Source organism: Amblyomma maculatum, chromosome 9 (assembly GCF_055883805.1).
Source record: "Amblyomma maculatum isolate TAMU_Amacu chromosome 9, ASM5588380v1, whole genome shotgun sequence".
Classification (NCBI taxonomy): domain Eukaryota; kingdom Metazoa; phylum Arthropoda; class Arachnida; order Ixodida; family Ixodidae; genus Amblyomma; species Amblyomma maculatum.
This window is the reverse complement of record NC_139352.1, coordinates 51450619-51471112: the sequence shown is the minus strand read 5'-3', so window position 1 is coordinate 51471112 and position 20494 is coordinate 51450619. Positions and strand designations below refer to the sequence as shown.

General features: G+C 44.1%; 1 protein-coding gene across 1 annotated transcript in view; it reads left to right on the top strand.

The window, feature by feature from the left end:
* LOC146179057 (choline transporter-like protein 1) overlaps positions 1–20494 on the top strand; it is a 79230-nt gene that overhangs the window by 45436 nt on the left and 13300 nt on the right. Inside the window, exons 5-13 of the mRNA XM_084579838.1 lie at positions 1711–1789; positions 1931–1994; positions 4728–4836; positions 9099–9222; positions 11242–11289; positions 13065–13136; positions 14612–14743; positions 16100–16206; positions 19590–19730. Coding sequence (XP_084435964.1) covers positions 1711–1789; positions 1931–1994; positions 4728–4836; positions 9099–9222; positions 11242–11289; positions 13065–13136; positions 14612–14743; positions 16100–16206; positions 19590–19730 — 876 coding nt within the window. The remainder of the gene's footprint in view (positions 1–1710; positions 1790–1930; positions 1995–4727; positions 4837–9098; positions 9223–11241; positions 11290–13064; positions 13137–14611; positions 14744–16099; positions 16207–19589; positions 19731–20494) is intronic.

The following is a 20494-nucleotide window of genomic DNA, read 5'->3' as shown; positions in this document are numbered from 1 at the left end:
GACAATTAATGCACTTAACTGGCCATATGCTGTAGTTAAAAGAAAAAATAAGCAAACAGCACATATATGCTCCTACAAGTGCGCTGCCCTCTAGTACTGACAATTTGTTTTGGAGACGTTTTGATGATTAATGACGCAGGAAAACTTTCATTTCAGTGTAACGTTCTGGCTACTATACTATTGTCAAACAAACGTGTTCACGGCGTGGACAAGAAAGAGTCAGGCGTGCAGTTTAAACCGGTTATTGGGTTGACTTGTGGTCAGAAAAAAATCAATGATTTGGGAACGGCTATTAATGGTCTTCAGCTGGAGTGAAGATTGCTGAAAAACGTATCAACAACCTTAGATATGCGGATGATACCACTTTAATGGCAGAAAGTGAAGTGGAACTCAAGAGACTTCTGATGCGCGTACAAGAAGAGAGTGAGAAGTTTGGGCTTAAACTGAACATTAAAAAGACGAAGATCATGGCGTCTTGCCCTATCAAGTCCTGGAGCATCAATGGACAAGAAGTGGAAGCTGTGACAGATTTTCTATTCTTGGGCGCCAAGATTACCTCGGAAGGAGACTGCAGTCATGAAATTAGGAGACGCCTGCTTCTGGGAAAGAGAGCAATGGTTAGCCTTGACCGCCTAGTAAAGAGCAGAGACATTAGTCTACCAACCAAGATCCGTATAACCCGTGCTATGGTCTTTCCAGTTGTGATGTATGGATGCGAGAGTTGGACTGTGAAAAAGGCTGACCGCCGAAGAATTGACGCGTTTGAATTGTGGTGCTGGCGAAGACTCTTAAGAGTTCCTTGGACTGCCAGAAGATCAAATCAGTCGATATTGTCGACCATAAACCCTGACTGCTCATTGGAGGGTCAAATTCTAAAGTTAAAGCTCAGCTACTTTGGTCATCTGATGAGAAGAGAGGAGTCGCTGGAGAAAGATTTGATGTTGGGAAAGGTTGAGGGTCGCCGGAGAAGGGGTAGGCAGCGAACACGATGGTTAGATGGCATTCTCGAGGCATTGCAGATGAAGCTATGTGATGTTAAGAAGATAGTGAGAGACCGGAAAGCGTGGCGTGACATGGTCCATAGGGTCACGAAGAGTCGGACACGACTGAACGCCTGAACTGATTAATGGTATGCGGTGCACCGGCTGTTGGCGAATAACAAACGCGACCGCTCTCGGACAAGCTCGGTTTAAAGAAGACATATAAATTTTGAAATAATTACTGCGGACACTTAAGCTCCGCCTTTTGAGGGCATGACTTGATAGCGTAGGCTACCAGTTCACATATAAAGCACCGCTCTAATCAAGCTGTATGAACGTGCCTGCATGGCCTAAGGGTAATGTGAATGCAACGGTTCTGGCAAGCTGACTTTGATATCCTACTCTCATATGAAAGGAGAAGCTCGAGTTGGACTTTCCTGCCAAACGTGACGTCAGATAACCCTACGTCCGGTCAGTGCGTGGCCATGTCAGCTGCCAGCTCCCGCCCTCCAGTGCCATGCTTGGCAAAATGAAAGATGGCATCCGGAACATTACCACCGTTCGGTTACAGGACAGGGTTTCGCGGATATCGAAGGGGAGAGCGCAAGGCTGCCGACACGATATGTAAACGACTGTTCAGTATTCTTTCTCAGGACAGCCCCATGAAAACAACTCTCACGAAGCCCTTTCCAATTGTTAATTTCATGTTTTCTTTCTTTTTTTTTTCCAGGCGTGGCCTCCTTCCCTATGTTTGTCCCGCGTCAGCGCTAGAAGTGCGTCAGCTCATACTGAGGGACTCCGACGCAAAAGTGGGTGCTTATTACCAATCGTCGAAATTTTCTCCCGTCGGCGTTTGTTTACTTGCAGAAATAAACGCATGTCAGAAAGCACAACCTAAAATGATTGCTAGCATAGCCATGCTCGCCACCAAATGCATTTTCATTTTTCAGATACTTGCCGGAGACCTGCTGTGGCAATTAGATGAAATGTGCTTCGTAGTGCTCATAGGAATTGGTAAGTGTGTGTAAGTAAGTAGCCTCGACCGCCTTGTAAAGAGCAGAGACATTAGTCTGCCAACCAAGATCCGTATAACTCGTGCTATGGCATTTCCAGTTGTGATGTATGGATGCGAGAGTTGGACTGTGAAAAAGGCTGACCGCCGAAGAATTGACGCGTTTGAATTGTGGTGCTGGCGAAGACTCTTGAGAGTTCCTTGGACTGCCAGAAGGTCAAATCAGTCGATATTGTCGACCATAAACCCTGACTGCTCATTGGAGGGTCAAATGCTAAAGTTAAAGCTCAGCTACTTTGGTCATCTGATGAGAAGAGAGGAGTCGCTGGAGAAAGATTTGATGTTGGGAAAAATTGAGGGTAGCCGGAGAAGGGGTAGGCAGCGAACGCGATGGTTAGATGGCATCCTCGAGGCACTGCAGATGAAGTTATGTGATGTTAGGAAGATAGTGAGAGACCGGAAAGCGTGGCGTGACATGGTCCATAGGGTCACGAAGAGTCGGACACGACTGAACGACTGAACTGAAACTGAAACAAAAAAAAAAAGTTTGGAATACCATGCCTGAATGGCACCATATTATGCCTAACAATGGCACCTAAAAAACGAAGTTTCGGCTAGTATTCTATATTGATTATTTTCATGCGTTCGTATGCCTGCCTGTCACATTAAGCGCCGAATACGCAATACTGGCGAAACGAAAAAGCTCGTGCCTTCTGCGGCATTACAAAGGAAGAGACAAAAATACACCAGCGTAAATAAGTCACAACCCGCGAAGAGATAAGAGCAGTAGTGAGTTGATCTACCAAAGCCACGGCACCGTATGAAAGCGAAGCTCTTTATTTTAAAAAAGAAAATTGCTGGATTGGGCTGTAGCTTAGATAAACAATCGCAACAAGAGAGCGTCGGCAGCTGTTTCGTAATGACGCATCCTACCTTCTCGCTATAGCACAGTCTACGTATACTATGAACTAATTCGTTGCAGACAACAGTTCTGAAAGTAGAATTTCCGCCCTCTTAGCGCTGTCCCCACACCCTCGCTGCCATGGAATACGCGACTTGGCGTTGTTTATGCCGACTTCGAGTCACGTGACCGCGACGAGCTCTGTCCAGATCATTAGTGTCAGTGCGGCATGAGGACTGTTATCTAGTTCCCATGCCCACCTGTACACGAAAAAGGAAAAAACTTAAGGCTTGCGTCTAAGTGCATGCTACTTGCTTAATCATCGACTACTTAATTTGAGCCTTAACTACCTTGCACATATTCATTAGTATATAGTCTTGAAGGGCACAATTATATGAGAGATCCCTCCACATAGATATCTGTAAACCCCCCTTTAAGAAAACCGTACGGACAAACCTATAAGTACGTGGCCTGTAGGAGTAGCGTGTGCTAGTTTTCATCTGGGGTCCTGGAAGGTTCTTTTCTCATCTGACCTTTTCATCAGAAAGGAGAAGACCGATTTAGCCACTCCTGCCATGTCACGTGGTCTCGTGACGTCATGCAACTCGCTGACCAATCATAAGCCGTCCATGCATAACACCTGCTCACTACCATCTGTCCCTGATTTTTCTCTCTAAAGCCAACAACGACGGCAGCGCCAGGTTTTCTACAGAACGGGTCCTTTAACGATATAGGGTTAATGTTAATTGGCTCTGCTTCTCTCCGAGCAATGACACTTCGGAGCTGCATTCGCTGCATAGGGTGCTGAAGAGATAAGGACACGTGACGCTGATAGCGAGGACCAAAGACAACAATGGAGAAATTTGTACACCCGTTTTTTTTTTCTGTATTTTACTGTCCCTGAAAGCGCTCTTTATTTTCGTCTCATACATTTCTTTTCTTCTCTCTTCTATCATCGCCCTTTGCCCTTCTCTCATTTTTCATTCTGGCTACATTTGATCGTTGACCTTGCACTGACTTATTGACGCTCATGGTCTGCTCCGTATAATCGCTGATACCTTAAATAAGGTCTAGAGGGACATGCTTAAACGTAGTTAGCCCTTCATGCTCCCTTAGATATGTATCAGTCGATTGGACATAGTAGTGCATGCAGTTAGTCTCTCCTGAAAAATTTATCCATGCTATAACTAAGCCCCTTCATGGCGCCTACTCTCAGGGAAATACTGCTACTCAACCAATTTTTGCGGCTATTTCCAAAGCATCCTTTTTAACAAAAACTGATAAAATTACGATTGAAATGCAGCTATAGCAAATCTTAGGGGCCGCATCTGAATTATGGCGTCTATTATGAACATGAAAGTGGAAGAGAGTGGTTTACGTTAGAAGTAACTGAGGAAGATCTGTTTTCAGTGACAAAGAATTATCCACGAACCGTCCTGCGTATTCCTATGGACAATTTATCCTTCATGTCGATATTCCTCGTACTAAGAATGAAGTTTTGCCAAGAAAGATAAGTTTGCGTTATGAGGTTCATTGGAATGTAAAAGTTAAACACTGCGCATTTTTGTGGTACATTTACTGATCGACATGAAGTTTGGATTACGTGCCTGGGAGTTCAGTGGTCTCTCTGCATGTTGCTCCTGTTGTATAGGCCGATTGTGGCCATACTAAAACTACAGAAAAGCTAAGTGATTTCAGTACCCATTCAGACATATGGCGAGTTTTACCTGTGTTCGAGCCTCATCCACTTGCGAGCTTTCTTTTTTTTTTTCTGTTCTGAAAACAGAGCGAAAAAAAAAACAGAAACAACTCAATTATTAATTTCCGGCCGCAGGCATCACGGTAATTTGGATGCTGTGTCTTCGGTTCTGGATGAGCATCTACTCCTGGCTCATCATGATGGCGTCCGCAGTCAGCACTCTGGCCTTCACCATCACGCTGTGGTAAGCGTCGGCAAAAGCGATTTTATTCTCTCATAAATACCACTGTTCCCCAATGGCAGTGAACGTGGAACACGTGTCACTGACGCGGAGCCACCTTTTCATAGGGTTGCCTTTGTACGGGAGCAAATATCTCTCCTAGTAAAAATTGACGCGGAGCCACCTTTTCATAGGGTTGCCTTTGTACGGGAGCAAATATCTCTCCTAGTAAAAATTGATTCATTGGCCCTTTCTGGGTATTTTAATGGTTGCACATCATCAAGAAACTTACCCATTTCCGATCAAATTGTAGCGGCAAATCTTCTCGTCTTGAAACTTGTGTCACCCTTACCAAAATATACTTGTTTGCTTTTAAGATAGATTTGTTTCCAGACTCCGACGACCTCTGGCGCTGCATGGTTATACACAAACACAACACACACGCAAGAGAATTAAACCAAGACGTTCACACAGGTGATGCGTTCGCTAACAATATTACTTGGTTCATAGGAAGGGAAAGGCGCAGTATCTGTCGCACTTGTTTCTGTGGATACCTGTTTGGTTCGTAGAAAGGGAAAGGCGCAGTATCTGTCACACTTGTGTCTGTGGACACCTGAACCGCGCCGTAGGGGAAGGGAGGAAGGTGGAAGTGAAAGTGGAAAGAGAGAAAGAGGAGCCGTAGTGGAGGGCTTCGGAGCAATACCCCTGTCACACGGGCACTTGTAAGGCCTTGAGAATTAAGGTTCTTTGCTCCATAATTTCGACCACCTGGTGATCTTTAACGTGCGCTGACATCGCACAGCACACGGACGCCTCTTCGTTTCGCCTCCATCGAAACGCAGCCGCCGAGGTTGGGTTCGAACCCCGGTACTCCAGCGCAGTAGTCGGGCGTCTTACCACTGCACCACCCCGGCGGGGTTGTGGATACCTGAACCGCGCCCTAAGTGAAGCGAGGAAGGTGAGAGCAAAAGTGTAAAGAGAGAAAGAGGAGCCGTAGTGGAGGGCTACAGAGTAGTTTCGACTACCTGGGGATCTTTAACGTGCGCTGACATCGCACAGCACACGGGCGCCTCTTTGTTTCGCCTCCAACGAAACGCAGCCGCCGAGGTTGGGTTCGAACTTGGGTACTCCGGCACAGTAGTCGGGCGTTTTGCCACTGCACCACCCAGGCGGGGCTGCGCTCGCTACCAACTGCTACCAACTGCCTGTTTTTGTGGTACGAAGAAGAAGAATGCATCACAAAAAACATAGGGTTACAATAAGAAGAAGAAGTGAACAAAAGATTAAAAAAAATGCGAAGAAATTCAGAAGAAAAAATTAAATGAAAATAATACAAAAATAACGACAAATTGTGTTTAACGTCTTGTCCATTGTCCGAACGAAGAAGTATCACCTCCTTGCTGTTGAGCGCCACCGACGGAACACCCACGCATTCCCTTTCTTCCCCCGAGATCATCTTGAATGCTTCGATAATCTGTCTTTTAAAATTGTCTTTTGCGCCTTCCAGCACCTTGGTTTCGGTGAACCTTGGTACACAATGGGTGCCCCTCAAGTCCTGTTGATCGTCTTCCGTTTTACAACGAGAGAAAGGGGTGGCCAGGTTCCCTGGAGCAGACAAAGCGGCACACGAATTTCTGTGTTACCTTAGCCTTTCATTGATGCATCGGCCTGTTTGCCAGACCTACACGACACAAGCACGCATTCACACCAGAATACTTTTCTTTGTTACAATAATACTTTTCGCTTTTATTATTTTCCATGAGCTGTCCGCGAATCGAATTGGTTGAACCCTGTTATTACTGCCGAACCTACAATAAAAAAAAAATGTAAATGCTTTGAAAGAAACACCGTGACCAAAACTTGCTTTTTTCTTCTTACAATTGACACATGTGAACTGCTGTGGAAACCAATGTAATAGTCTGTAACGGCCTGTGTTTCATGTATGCTTGGTTCTTGGATGCTGCCTGGCTTGTATTGTACCAGTTTTATAATTAGCATGTTCCCACTACTGTAATAATCCCAATCAAAATTGACAGCATAGTGAAAAAAACAAAAACAAATTAAACGGCGGTGTAGTGCGCCTCTGGCATCGGTGCAAATAGGTCATTTGGGTCGAATCATGAATATTCCTCGCGAAATAGGTCATTGATAGATGGAGAACCGTGCATTTCGCTATTTGCTTTCCTTTTGCTCACTGAAGCTCGTTTGCGTGCCAATGATGAATTCGTAATTAGAACGCCGTGTCCCTTCGATACAAGTCAGTTTCAGCCTATTCTCAGTGTCCCTTTAACGGTCGAGAGAACGCTAAAGGCCCGTTCACGCCTGCGACTCGCAGCGGTCGCGACCGTTTTAGTCGAAAAGCGACAGTCGCAAATGGTCGCATCGGTCGAAAAGCGACTTCCGCGGGCCGTTCGGGCACTGCTCGATTTCCAGTCGCGCGACTGCTGATCGCAAACCGTTAAACCAATCAGCGGCTCAGCTGACGTGAACTTAAGTTAGCTTTACTCTATATGGGGAACAGTCAAGGTAGACACGATGTGGAAAGCAACCCGCAAGTCGCATACGCAAGTGTCAACATCGGTTGCTCTCTGGTCGCATGCGACTGCCGGTCGCGCGTCCTTCGCGAGTCGCAAGTGTGAATAGACCTTAACACTGCTGTGTAAGGAGTGTATAAATTCGCCTGTCCATATTTGCGAGACGCCGAAAGAAAAGAATTGAAACACATGAGCCGAGGCGATGCTTAGTGACAAATGTTTATTGCCTATATATGCTTTACGGGTGCAGTCACTTGAAAAATTTCACGGGTCATGCTCCGGAATAATATATCATTACATAATTCTTCATATTATTACCATCACAAGAAGGCTTTACTACAGTAGTAACCAGCAGTAGCGTAGCTAGAAACGAGTTTCAGGGGCATTATACACCGCCGGTCGAAAAAAAAACAATATGAGGGATGATCAAGTGGAAAAGAACGGGGAGGGATGGGATGCAGCGGTCAGAAAATTTGGCAGGGTGTTCAGACAGTGAAACATCCTGCCTGGCTGCGCCCCTGCTAACCACTACTGAGCTAGTATAGAGCAGTTTTACTTTAGTACAACACGCATTGCGCATACCAATAGCTGCAGTGCCTATCGGGAATCCTGCGAAGCGTACGGGTGTTCCGACTGCCACGTCTCCTTTGCAGTTTGTGTGACCTTTCTCAATGCGATTTTTTTTTTGACAGGGTCCGTTGTATGGCCTATTGATTATTCGTGAAATTACTTTCACATAGGCCTTCGGCGATGTAGAGAGAGATATTTTCGTGTAGTTGGCTGCTTGACAGCTGCTGATTAAATGTAATGATAGAACTGAAACCAAAACCACCACTGAGGCCAGATGTGTCTGAATTACTTGGTGTAGTAACGTTGTAAGGAAAGCTGCGCTCCCATAGCCTTGACTGTGTAGTCACAGAAATACGTATCTGAGAATATAGTAATTTTTGTGCTCTAATCACTTTCTCCATCTGGTGGTACCAGGGTCACTGCGGCGGGAAAAATAAAGCCGTAAAGACTCTTTCTATGTCGCAAGTGCTCATTCAGGTTGACTAAATCACGGAAACACCAAGGCCCATTCTGTCATAAAGTTTTTCCTTAGTGTCTCGCGGAAATATAATTAAATTATCTTCGGTTTCATTTGTGATGTTTGAAGGAGGAGCGAGATATCGAACTGCTTTTAAACATTTGAAGTTTTCGTTTTCACCAAGCTTATGCATCACCGCTTTATGTACGGTGGTAACTATGGTATGGTTGGATATAGTATGTTATGGTAGGGTATGGTATGGTATTGCATGGTATACGTGTGCGTTCTTTGTCGCCGCGAAGCTGCACGAGGACAATGGGGGATGCCATAGTAGAGTCAGTGGATTACTTCCAGTCAGCCGGGCAATTCTAGCGTGTACTGGCGTCACAAAGCCAACTGTCGTCTTGAATTTAACCTCTCCATCAATGCACCAGCTAGAGGTGAGATTCCATCACGTGTCACGTAGTTTAGCGGTCAAAAGTACACTGTTGTTAACAGCATAACTTAACTGCGTTCATGAAATGTACCGTATGACGCTTTCGATAGAGCTTTCAAATACCTGCCAGCTGTAAAGCGGTAAACTGACGCGGATTTCTTAATAAGCCAGCTGGCGATATTGTATATTTTGCTGATTCTGATTGTGTAGAATGAGGAAACTTCAATATTTAGAAGTGAATTTGCAGAATCTAAACTGCAATCACTGCACTCTTGTCCCTAACACGCAGGTTGGCGTGGGGAAATGAGGTGAAGCTCTACGAGCGTCCGCCTGATGACGTGATGGAGATGTCCAAACACGACGAACGCAGCAACCTCTGGGTCGGGGTCCTTGTGATGCTCACCATTCTCACGGTAGGGACAGTGAACTCTGCTACGAAAGTTATTAGCGAAGCTTTGACTCGAAAAGAAAACATGCCAATTCAACTACACAACTAAATGCTAGACGTGTTCTTTTATAGCAAATACATTTTATGTCACTTCACCTCCTCCTCATCACTGAAAACGTTTTAAACCTATATTGTGCAGTTTGTTGTTCTGTAGTAATAGTTTGTCAAGCTTTCTCTAGCAGTCTTAGCGTAGTGCGTCGCGTTTCACCAGGACCGCGGACCATGAAGTACTGTCTTCCGAGACATCATAATAGGAGGGCAGGCGATAGCTTCGGTATAGCGATTTTAAGTGAGAAAAGACGGAAAATCGTTTGCGGGAGCTACCAAAAAGTAAATACTTCAATTATGATATTTTTAATTTCTCTTCTTCGGTGCCTCTTCGGAACACTTTGCATCGCCATGAGAGTGGAGGGGTAAGCAAAGAAGGAGCCAGTCAGAATTACAGTAGCAACAACCGAAAAATGTTATGCATGCATTCGGTGACATATACATGCTGCTTTATTCAAAGATACACACTGTGTACGCCGTAGAATAGCACAGATAATTCCCATCTGTAAAAACCACAGCTTCACGGTAATTTTCGCGGCATTCGCATGACACGAATTCACAGCTGTCGGCGTCTTACACAACGCGCGAGCATGTATAGGTAGCCACCCATTTTCAAGAACATTTGTCGCGGGGGGGGGGGGGGGGGGGGGGGATCTGACGATGTTCGCCTCCGCTGTCAGCAGCGGCAAATTTCTGAGGTGGCTGTCAGCTATGAGCAGTCATAATCTTTAATAATGTATTGCTTTTGTGACACCTTTCACTGGTCACGCTCGGATTTATAACGTACACTAACACAATAGACCTCAGTAGCAGTAATGACAGAGGTCAGTTGGGTTGTCACCTCTACGAGCTGACTCCCAAATGAAAGCCAGCTAGAACTCTTTTTACGCTACATGATCGAAAACTAGGACCCGCTGATTCCAGCTGGTAGGCATCTGTAACCAGTTAATGCCAGCTGATTACCAGCTGGGACCAACTGAAGCCATTTGCTTTTTTTATCTATTTGGGCGAGCACAAAGTTTGTCCTTTGACTAGCGAACTATATGGGGCTGGCTTAGGATTTAGCGTACGATGTGACGAACAGCATTTGAAGCATTTTACATTGCAATATTATAAGCTGTAATCTTAATCAAGAAAAATCAGCAAGAAAGTGACCTTCTATCTTTGGAACCAGGCCTTGAAATTCGTCATTTCCTTTCAGCTCTGAGGGGCCTCTGAGAATGGGAGGCGCGGTTCACTTGAACCCTTTGAGCCACGGATAATCCGGCCTTGCGGACGGTGCCTCAGTACATTGCCTCTAATCACTCGACGATGCCGGTTTTAATAAATTTTATTTATTTTATTTTATTTATTTGGTACCTACTGCTAATCTCCTTGCGGAGGTTGTTGCAGGTTTGGGGTATAAAATGAATGCAGATGACAAATGTTGACAGTCCCCACTTGCTAACGTTTTACACAATTCTATATGGCAGTGTGGAACAAGAAATAGAAAAGAAAAGAAGGATATGATACAATACAATACAATACAATACAATACAATACAATACAATACAATACAATACAGTACAATACAATATGATACAATGTAATACAATACAATATGGTACAATACAATCACCCTTAAGGCACATGTTTCACAATATTTATACAGAGATCGGGCTAGACATATATACGTTCTCAAGAAACAGTTGCCAGTCGTGAACTGAAACTTTCTATTGACGAGCAATTAATCACTTCATCGAGTTATAACTTCCTTCAAATGGTTTCAGTGTTCATATGGTGCAGTTAAGTACCAGACAAGTGTCCTCAATTACGCGATGTCTAAAAAAAACTCATGAATTGCGCGCTGTTCACACTGTCACAATAAGTGTTCTTGGTTAAAGAGATGCTTTTTATGCAACTAATACTAATTCGACACACATGCCATTTTGCGCAGGCTGCCACGGTGTTGATGATTGCCGCTGTTGTAAAGAAAGTCACCTTGGTGAGTGGGCTTGCAATAGAGTAGTTGCTGTGCCAAAAAATTCTGAGGACGAATACAATGCTCCTTAATGTGAAATTTCAGCGCAGCTATTAAAGCGTTTTTGCGATGTATTGAGGCAAATGAATTGAGAGATGCTTGTATATATGTAGAGTTACAAAGCACTCTTTATTTTGGTAACGAGATAAAATTGGAGAGTATACCAAAATATTCCGAGAACGGTTATGATACTCCCTAAAGCGAAATTTCGGCACAGCCATTTAAGCGCTTTTTGCTGTGCCGAAATTTCGCTGCTATACCAGTTGCAATCTTGTAAATATACTGTAAATAGATTGAGTCTTCCCGTAACAATATATTTAGCAGAGAAATTGAGAGATGCTTGTACGTGTGTACAACCGCAAAGCACTGTTTGTTTTGCACACGAGCTAAAGTTGGTAAGTGGGCTTGCAACAGAGCAGTTGCTGTGGCAAAAAATTCTGAGGACGAATACAATGCTCCGTAATGTAAAATTTCGGCGCAGCTATTAAAGCGTTTTTGCGATATATTGAGACAAATGAATTGAGAGATGCTTGTATATATGTAGAGTTACAAAGCACTCTTTATTTTGGTAACGAGATAAAATTGGAGAGTATACCGAAAAATTCCAAGAACGGTTACGATACTCTCTAATGCGCAATTTTGGCACAGCTATTTAAGCGTTTTTGCTGTGCCGAAATTTCGCTGCTATACCAGTTACAATCTTCTAAATATACTGTAAAGAGATTGAGTCTTCATGTAACAATATATTTTGGGCAGAGAAATTGAGAGATGTCTGCATGTGTGTACAACTACCAAGCACTGTTTGTTTTGCACACGAGCTAAAGTTGGTAAGTGTGCTTGCAACAGAGCAGTTGCTGTGCCAAAAAATTCTGAGGACGATTACAATACTCCTTAATGTGAAATTTCGGTGCAGCTATTAAAGCGTTTTTGCGATATATTGAGGCAAATGAATTGAGAGATGCTTTTATATATGTACAGTTACAAAAAAACTTTTATTTTGCTCACAAGATAACGAGAATTTCGAAGAGTGGAAAGGAGAGCTACGAGTGGGAAGTACGGTGCTCGTGGCCCTTCTTTCTCTTCTTCTGAAAAAGTATCTTTGGCTTGTGACTCACCCGTGGTTCGTGGCTCTCTTTCGCTCGGTTTCACCGGCAACGGCACCAATGGCGACGCGACCCAACCGCCGAACAGGTTCATAAGAGCTGAGCTCTAAGACCTGCGTATGAAACACACTTCTTACAATGGGTGCTATGTTACACTACGTTTGTAGCGTAAAATAATTTTTGTAAACCGCTTTTAAGAAATTGCATAAATGTGCCCAGGTGCAGAGCTAAGGGCCTGGTAACAATCCGTACGTTTTGTTTTTATTTTTTTTTTATTGGAAGCTACGTGTTCTGCAGTGCGAGCACGACAGTGTAACATGAAATAAATCCCAGAGGTTGCTGCCTTAGCCTTAGAAATCCGATGTAGATTGGAGTAATAATACCTTATTAATTTTTTGTATCATAAGGATGATGCATTACAATTTGATGACATCAACTTTGACTCGCAATCGATCAGTAAATGTTCATATTAAATATATTTCGCTACAAATGCTATAACTGAGGTAGTTTAGAAAGATTTGAGGGACCCCTTACAAAAACTCTTCAGCAGTAACTGGTAGTTTTTATAACCCAGATTCAACATGTAAAATATGTTCAAGATACACTTTTTATTCCCATTTTCGTTTCACTTTTCAGATTGCGGGCGTTTTAGAGGAAGCTGGAAGAGCACTGGGTGACGTGCCTTCTGTACTCGGTCAAGCGGTCATGGTTAGTCGTGTTGTGGCCAATTTCCGCATTCAGTTCTCAGACCTGCCAAAAATTAAAATATGGAACAAAACATACAAACATTTTCTCCGGTCGACTACAACTTCAGCGCTTAACAACAATGATCCCGTCGTAACGAATTCTCGGAAGTCATGTACTCAGCATGCTAAGGAGGGTATTAAAATAATACTAGCTGTGAACCGGAATTAAGCAAATCAGGTTAAATGGAATATTGCTGAAGGTACACCTTGGGTGGGGTTAGTCTGAAATTATCATATCGTAATAAAAGTTATGGTTATGAATTTCAACCTTGTACTGCATACAGACTGGGCATGTAAGAGCACACAACTAGATTTTAGACTCCCTTATTACAAAACTAGATTAAATGTTTTTATGCATTTAATTCGCATAAATTGCTGTTTTTTCACCTATGTACTTCTTCCTAACGTGTAAAAAAAGCAGCGTCTTGATACTTTGTATCAAAGTAGAAATGGTCATGTTACTTAAAAACGATTAGAATTATTCGCGTTAAACATTTCCTTATGGGTACCATGTGATTGGCATGCATGGATGTTATTTCATAAGAAACTATTAACAGATTTAGACTGACTATTGATTCTAGTCGTGCTCATACAAATGCAGTGGCTGAAGTCTGAGAAAAATTGTTTGTGCCTAAGCTTTTATTTTCTTGGGAAAAGATACAAAAAAAAATCCGAGGTGCTGTTTTGAGATAGAGGTCAGATAGAGATCAACACAATTTTGAAAAGCGGCAGTACCAATGTGCAATATATTTGCTCAAAGTTAATGAAATTTCCTGTTATAATGTGGCGAAACAAAAAAAAATAGTAGCATATAAAAACGGCCATTCTTCCGCTGGATAATTCAAAAGCAATCAAACATGTTTTCCTAAAATCGGGGATGAAGCATAACTTATTTTATAAAATCTGAAGACATGTGTCCAAGAGCTGCTAATAATAAAAAAAAAGGTAATCTCTAGACAAAGCAAAATTTAACGCCATCTCATGTCTAGAAGTGAGATTCCTGCTGAGAGTGGAACGAGTAGAGGAGGCCCAGATATTGAACTTTACGTTAAGGCCCCCAGAATGTCAGTGACGGTAGAGACATGTGATAAGCCGACAGGTGAATGATGCAGTGTGGTGTTCGTACTGATAGCGAACATGCGAACATTAAATTGGTGTGCAAAAAACATCAGCTGTCCCATTCTACTTGTTGCATGCTCTAACTGGGACCACACGCTTCATAAGGCCGACATTTAAAAGCACATTTTGCATTTCTCGACTCACTTTTAATAAACGCCTGAATGCTGATAAGGCGTCCAAGTGAAGTTGCCACTTACTTCGACTAGACGCCGGTATTGGAAGGTGTTGAGGGCCCGAGCATACGAGCTCTTCATCGTCGAATGTACTGAAAATTTGGGACTGATTTTTTTTTTTTTCGGTGACCACGGAGTGCCGCAGGCAGCAGTGAGCATTGTAGTGATTGCCGGCTTCTGGCTTCTCGGCTTGGTCTCCATCCTGTCCGTCGTGCATCCGTTCATCGAAAATGCGGAGGAGCGGACAGTGGACTTCGAGACGGATGGATTTTTCCTGGTATGATGCTGGCAGTGTGAACAGTGCATGCTGCTATTGTTAAGTTCATTTTCTCAAATTTTAGTGACACCGCTGGTTTCAGGATTGCTATTTTCGTTATAACTAAGCATGTTTATTAAAGAGTTGTCACTCAGTAGGAGCCAGTGGTGACAGGACATTCGACTATCACAACGTTCCACCTCTCGGACCTTGCATGACATTTGTTCAGTGTTACTGCATAAATCCGTGTCGGTTTTAACCCTGAGCTGTCTGTAAAGAAATGTTTGCCGGCGTAATAAATAAGCACTCCAGAACAACGGAGAATTTCACCAAGCTTATTAATGAAGCTCCGACTTTGATAACTGAAGCGAGGCTTGGAATCTATATTGCAATGCATGTGTGAACTATACGGTATATATGCTGCAACGAGGATAATACGTCAGTGCGTCAAAAATAGAACAACTAAAATAGAGGAAACCAAATTCGGGAGACCGTTTGAATTATTTGTTCCAGTAAAAATATAATTCATGAAGTAGGACGACAGCGTTTTGAAGTTGGAAACTCATTTAGTCGTTACGGAGCTTTAGAATGGGGGGATCCCAGCGGTTAGCGGGATAGGGTATAATAGCCGGGCGAAAGTGCGCACGTGCGGAGTGCTGCAATGAATAGGGGGAGGGGGGGGGGGGGGGGCAATTATTCTGAGCATCTGCACTCGCGCCCCGCTATGTTACCCTATTTCCCTAACCGACAGGGCCCTCTTATTCTAAAGCTCTATATTAGAGAGTTTTAGAATAGGGAAACCCTATTGGTTAAGGGAATATAACGGCTTGCGAGTGCGCATGGCCATAGTGATTAACGCACGCCCCGCTCATTGTCCGCAACATTCTGCGTGTGCGCATTGTCGTCACGCAATTATCCTATCTCCCTAACCTATTGGGTCCCCTTACTTGAAAACTCCCTGTTCCTCACGCGATCGCTTTCATGTAAAGCTCTCCCATTGTCAATTATCTTCCTTTCAACAGTGTCCGTCAACGTGCGTGGACATAGCAGTGTGCGAGTTTAAGATTCTAGCAGATTTGCTAGGGTTTGCGCCGGTGGTGGATAAAAACGTTCATTAACATTATCAGAGGTTGCCTAGGAAGCCTCCTCTAGTGAACCGATCCCTTTACTATACTACTTTACAATTCTAGGCCCCCTTATTAAACGGACCGTTATTTAGCGGTCTCTTGGTGTGTTGCACGTGCACTTTGTCTGTTCACCCCCCCCCCCCCCCTCTCCCCTCCTCTTTGCTTAAAGCTGAAGTTAACTCCAGTTCGTTCTATACCCTTGCTGCCTTTCCCACGCACTTTCTGCTCTTGTTCTGTATCGTTTCTGCAGCTGATGTGTCCCCCGTACGTGCTGTTCTTCCTGTGGCTGGCCAACATCGTACTGAGTTGCCAACACTTTGTCGTGGCCAGCACGGTCGCGACCTGGTACTTCACAAGGTAAGCCAATGTCACGCAGACTCCATCGATTGTGGCTTTCGTCAGAATTAAGTAAAGGGCAAGATTCTCACTATAGAAAGCGTGCCACTTATTGCAACTTCAAGAGAACGGAGCGGCGCTTTATCTACGGTAGCCACTCAAACAGGCGAGCCAGATTATAATAAGGCTTACGAAAACGTTTTATTGAAAGGAAAAAGGGAAGGGATGCATGGGAAAGTTGGCCGGATCCTGTTGGCCGGATCTGTGACTCATTGGCTAAGGACGGCGCCAATTCGCACTTTACACGGGAGATCGCTGGCCCTACAGGTCCCAGCTGTCATGCTTCCCGCGTTGGCTGCTTTATTATGTCTAAGGCACTATTAGCCTGGCAGGCACATATAATATAGTACAAATCTGCTTTGCGCACAAAAATTTATGGCGAAGCTTTACAGGATTATTAACTGGCATGATTTGTAACCGGCGTAAATTACACTATTCTGCTTTATCTATACTTGTTTGGCCCCCGGTAACGTTTTCTTGATAACAGAAAGTGCTGTAAAACATCTGCGAAAAGATAATAAATTTTTTTATTGGCGTATTGTAAGGAACTTCCAGCAAAAGCAGTTATCGGTACAGATGGATCGGATCTCCTTAACTTAAAATCTGATTAAAACCTAAAAAGCTTGCTGTAGTCTACCCGCCTTTTTTAGCTTGTCTTGCGTTAAACCTTGTGACCGAGGACTGCCAGTGGGCTCTGAACGAACAGCACGCTACTGTTCTTGCCAGAAATTGGTCCGCAGTGTGAACGCGTCGTCTGGTAGGCGAAGGAAACACCGACACAGCGAGCGAGGGGTGCGCTCTGTAAACAGACGTGTTGGTTGTTTTGCGCTAAAACGAGTGAATGAAAGCACTGGTAAATGAAAACAGACGGTTGCTTTAGACTGGCGTTTACGAGAGCCTTCAATGCGTCGCCGGACAGCTGGGTAACGTCTCGCTTTCTCGACTCCGGCGTTCGCTTTGCAAAGCAAGAAGCAATCTGCGTTCCGAGCTTCATGCCCTTCTTGTTTTTATAGGAGCCGCGCAAATGACGTTAGTTGAGCCACAGCACGCCATTATCAGATATTCACAAATCAAATCGGCTCTGCTGGAAACATGACGTGAAGAAAAGCCTCCTTTCACGATAGCTGAATATACCTCACGTACTCCGTCTATGAGAAATAGATCGACAACATTAACGACACTGGTGTGTGGGTAACCGCTCAATACGCATGACCAGACGGCCCCTCAATAAAATCCGCTTGCGACTACTTGCAAAGGATAAAGTCCAGATGGTCTGGAGTTAGTTATTCTTTATCGAGTAGCACTGGTTAGCCTTTGCGCCTACAAAATAAATAGCTAGGTCGACTGCACTCGCAAGGAAAGCTTAGATTTTATGTTTTGGATAAGCCTCTAGTACACCTACTCAGGTGTCGATTTGAGGCACCGCTGAAGGAATAGCGGCGGATAATTAGGTAGAGCCTCCACTAGAAAATGATGGTTTCTGTTCGTTTCCAGGTGGTGCAAAATTAATTGCAATGCTTAGCCTTCTTCTAATGCGAATTGGTTGGTAGCAAAGAGGCGACGACGAGAGGAATGACTGCGCCTTAAGAGAGAGAAATACTAAAGAATAGAAAGGCAGGTAGGTTAACTATGAGATACCCAGCAGGTATACCCAAAACGTGGGGAGGGGAACAAAGAGAGAAAAAGGAAAGAAAGAGCGCCAAGGAAAGGAGGCTGTCACATGTCTAGAGATCTATAGTAGAAGTCGTACATTTAAAGTCTAGAACTCAATACCGAGTTCTGCATATACCGAAATTACGATGGTATATGCAGATGTTTTAAGGAATGAGTTTTTGACTACATTAACAATGTGCAAGCATATCAATTCAAAGCGATAAATTAACTGGTACTGCAAATGTACTATTGACCGCAAGGAAAAAAAATCTCGCGAAATAACGTCTCCGAAAAGATAACAACTCAACATAACATGAACAGAACTATCAGATTTCGTAGGGGGTCTGTCAGTTACGCTCAGTCGGCAACATCCAGGGTAAAAGAAAACACTGAAGCAGTTCACAAGCGATGAGTTTCCGAGACAACTCATGGACCCACGTTTCCTTTGTGTTGGACAAATTTGTCCAACCATATGCCACGAACCCACACATCCTCTCGCTTGGTGCCCCACTTCCTGGTCACAGTCGAAAATAAAACTTCATATGTCCCCCTGTCGTTGGATATGATGTTCCAACTGTTCCGAATCCTCTGATATCCAAATACGTCACCAATTGTACGTGTTTTTAGCACAACAAAGTGATACTAAAGTATACTTCACAAAAGATGCCAGCCAGCCTCTCCTCAGCTACCCGATCGAGAGCACCAGCCATGCAAGCTCCTGGACACGTGTTTGTAACGTGAACTTACACAGTTCAGATGTCTTCAGATCAAGTCATTTTTTAGTTCCATCTGGCTTACTTCCCAGGAGGCAGCATTGCGTGCGATGAACGTTACGTTTGCTTATACCTGCTATTTGCGGCCGGAAATGTGTGCGATAGTCACGCCCAGATGAATCGAGGTGTTCGTGATTTCAACAAGGAATTATTACTGGCAATGTTGTCTTAAAGTCACATGATAAATGTATTCCGCCTGATAGTGGTCGCTAAGCTGAGGTCACAGATTAAAATTCAGGATCTCCCAGCAGCATTTTGATGGACCCTAAAAGCAAAGACGCCCACAAATGTCAAAAAGCAGAAATTAAACTTCAGCCTTCCCCTAGAGCATCTGCCATAGCCTGTATGTATCTTCAGGACTCTATATGCAACATACAGAGCGAGAAAAAGCATCGCCTATGAAAATTGTAATGCTAAGTCGACTTAGTGAGCTCAATCGACCATCTTAGTGAAAGTAAACCCAGTACCCTTGTATTTGTTCTTGCTACTGAAAGAACTGGATTTAACGATGACAATCCTTTTTCTTTTACCGCCCTTCGATTTAAACCTACAGTAGGCTGAAAAAAATTCGAAAAATGAATCTTTTTTAAATCTGGACGGTCACGTAGCCTATAGCTGCACGGGTCTTCACTCAGGAGACTTCGCTGGCGTCATCGCAGTCCGAATCCAAAACCTGCCAGCGTTTACGATACTTCAGCTACATTTTATTACCTTTCTACCTAATAAAATGTCAAATCTTAGTGAAAGTACCATATTGTCATCGGGACATGGGTCTGTGCGAGCCAATTTAAAACTGTTCACAGTGTCCCTTTAAGGAGGCTGCATCCATCGCTTGTGCCGGCTACTTAAAGTTTTGCTTTAGATGAGGTTTTGCTTTCCACCCTGAATGCACCGTATCCGGCTCTCTTGCCAGCGCAGGCACAAGACGCACATGGACGCTCCGGTGGTTCGAAGCATGCAACTCCTGGTGGGCTACCACCTGGGGTCCGTTATCTACGGCTCACTGGTGCTCATTGTTGCCGAGCCGCTCAGGGCAGTTGTCTCGGCCTCGCGCCTCATGTGAGTATAGTGCTCAACAATTTTTGATGTCAAATTATAGATTCATTACGAGTGGAGGAGGAAATTCAGCGCATCGATAGCACTACAGTCGTGCAGTTAACATGATTAAGGGGCTCGACTTCTTATTTCGAGAGTGGGGGTTCGACCTCAGCAGCAGCTGCTGACGCCCATGTAGTGTGCGGCGTCAGCGCACGTAAAATAATATCTGGGAGTCGAAGTTGCCTAAAGACCTAAAGCCTTTACAAAGACCATGTGTGTGTGTGTGCGCGCGTGTGTGTGTGTGTGTGTGTGTGTGTGTGTGTGTGTGTGTGTGTGTGTGTGTGTGTGTGTGTGTGTGTGTGTGTGTGTGTGTGTGTGTGTGTGTGTGTGTGTGTGTGTGTGTGTGCGTGCGTGTGTGTGTGTGTGTGTGTGTGTGTGTGTGTGTGTGTGTGTGTGTGTGTGTGTGTAAACTGGTTATATGAAGACAGCTTGACTCCATGACGAAGCCAGACAAACAATCGAGCACAAACAAGTGGAGCTCGATTTAACCGATAATTTGATATCTGGATGACTCGAAGCGCATGGTAAATGTGCTCTGAAGGCTGGACCACATTAGCGATGAAAGTATGATTTTAACCCTAGGTAATATTTTAATCACATTTGCCAGCTTTGCTCAACACCAAAACGGCCAGGGTCACAACGACTAAATCTAGTGCAGGGTTAAATTGTCAGTCTGCTTTCCCATTTCAGGTCACGGTTAGGTGGTTAGTCTCCCAAGCTTTTTT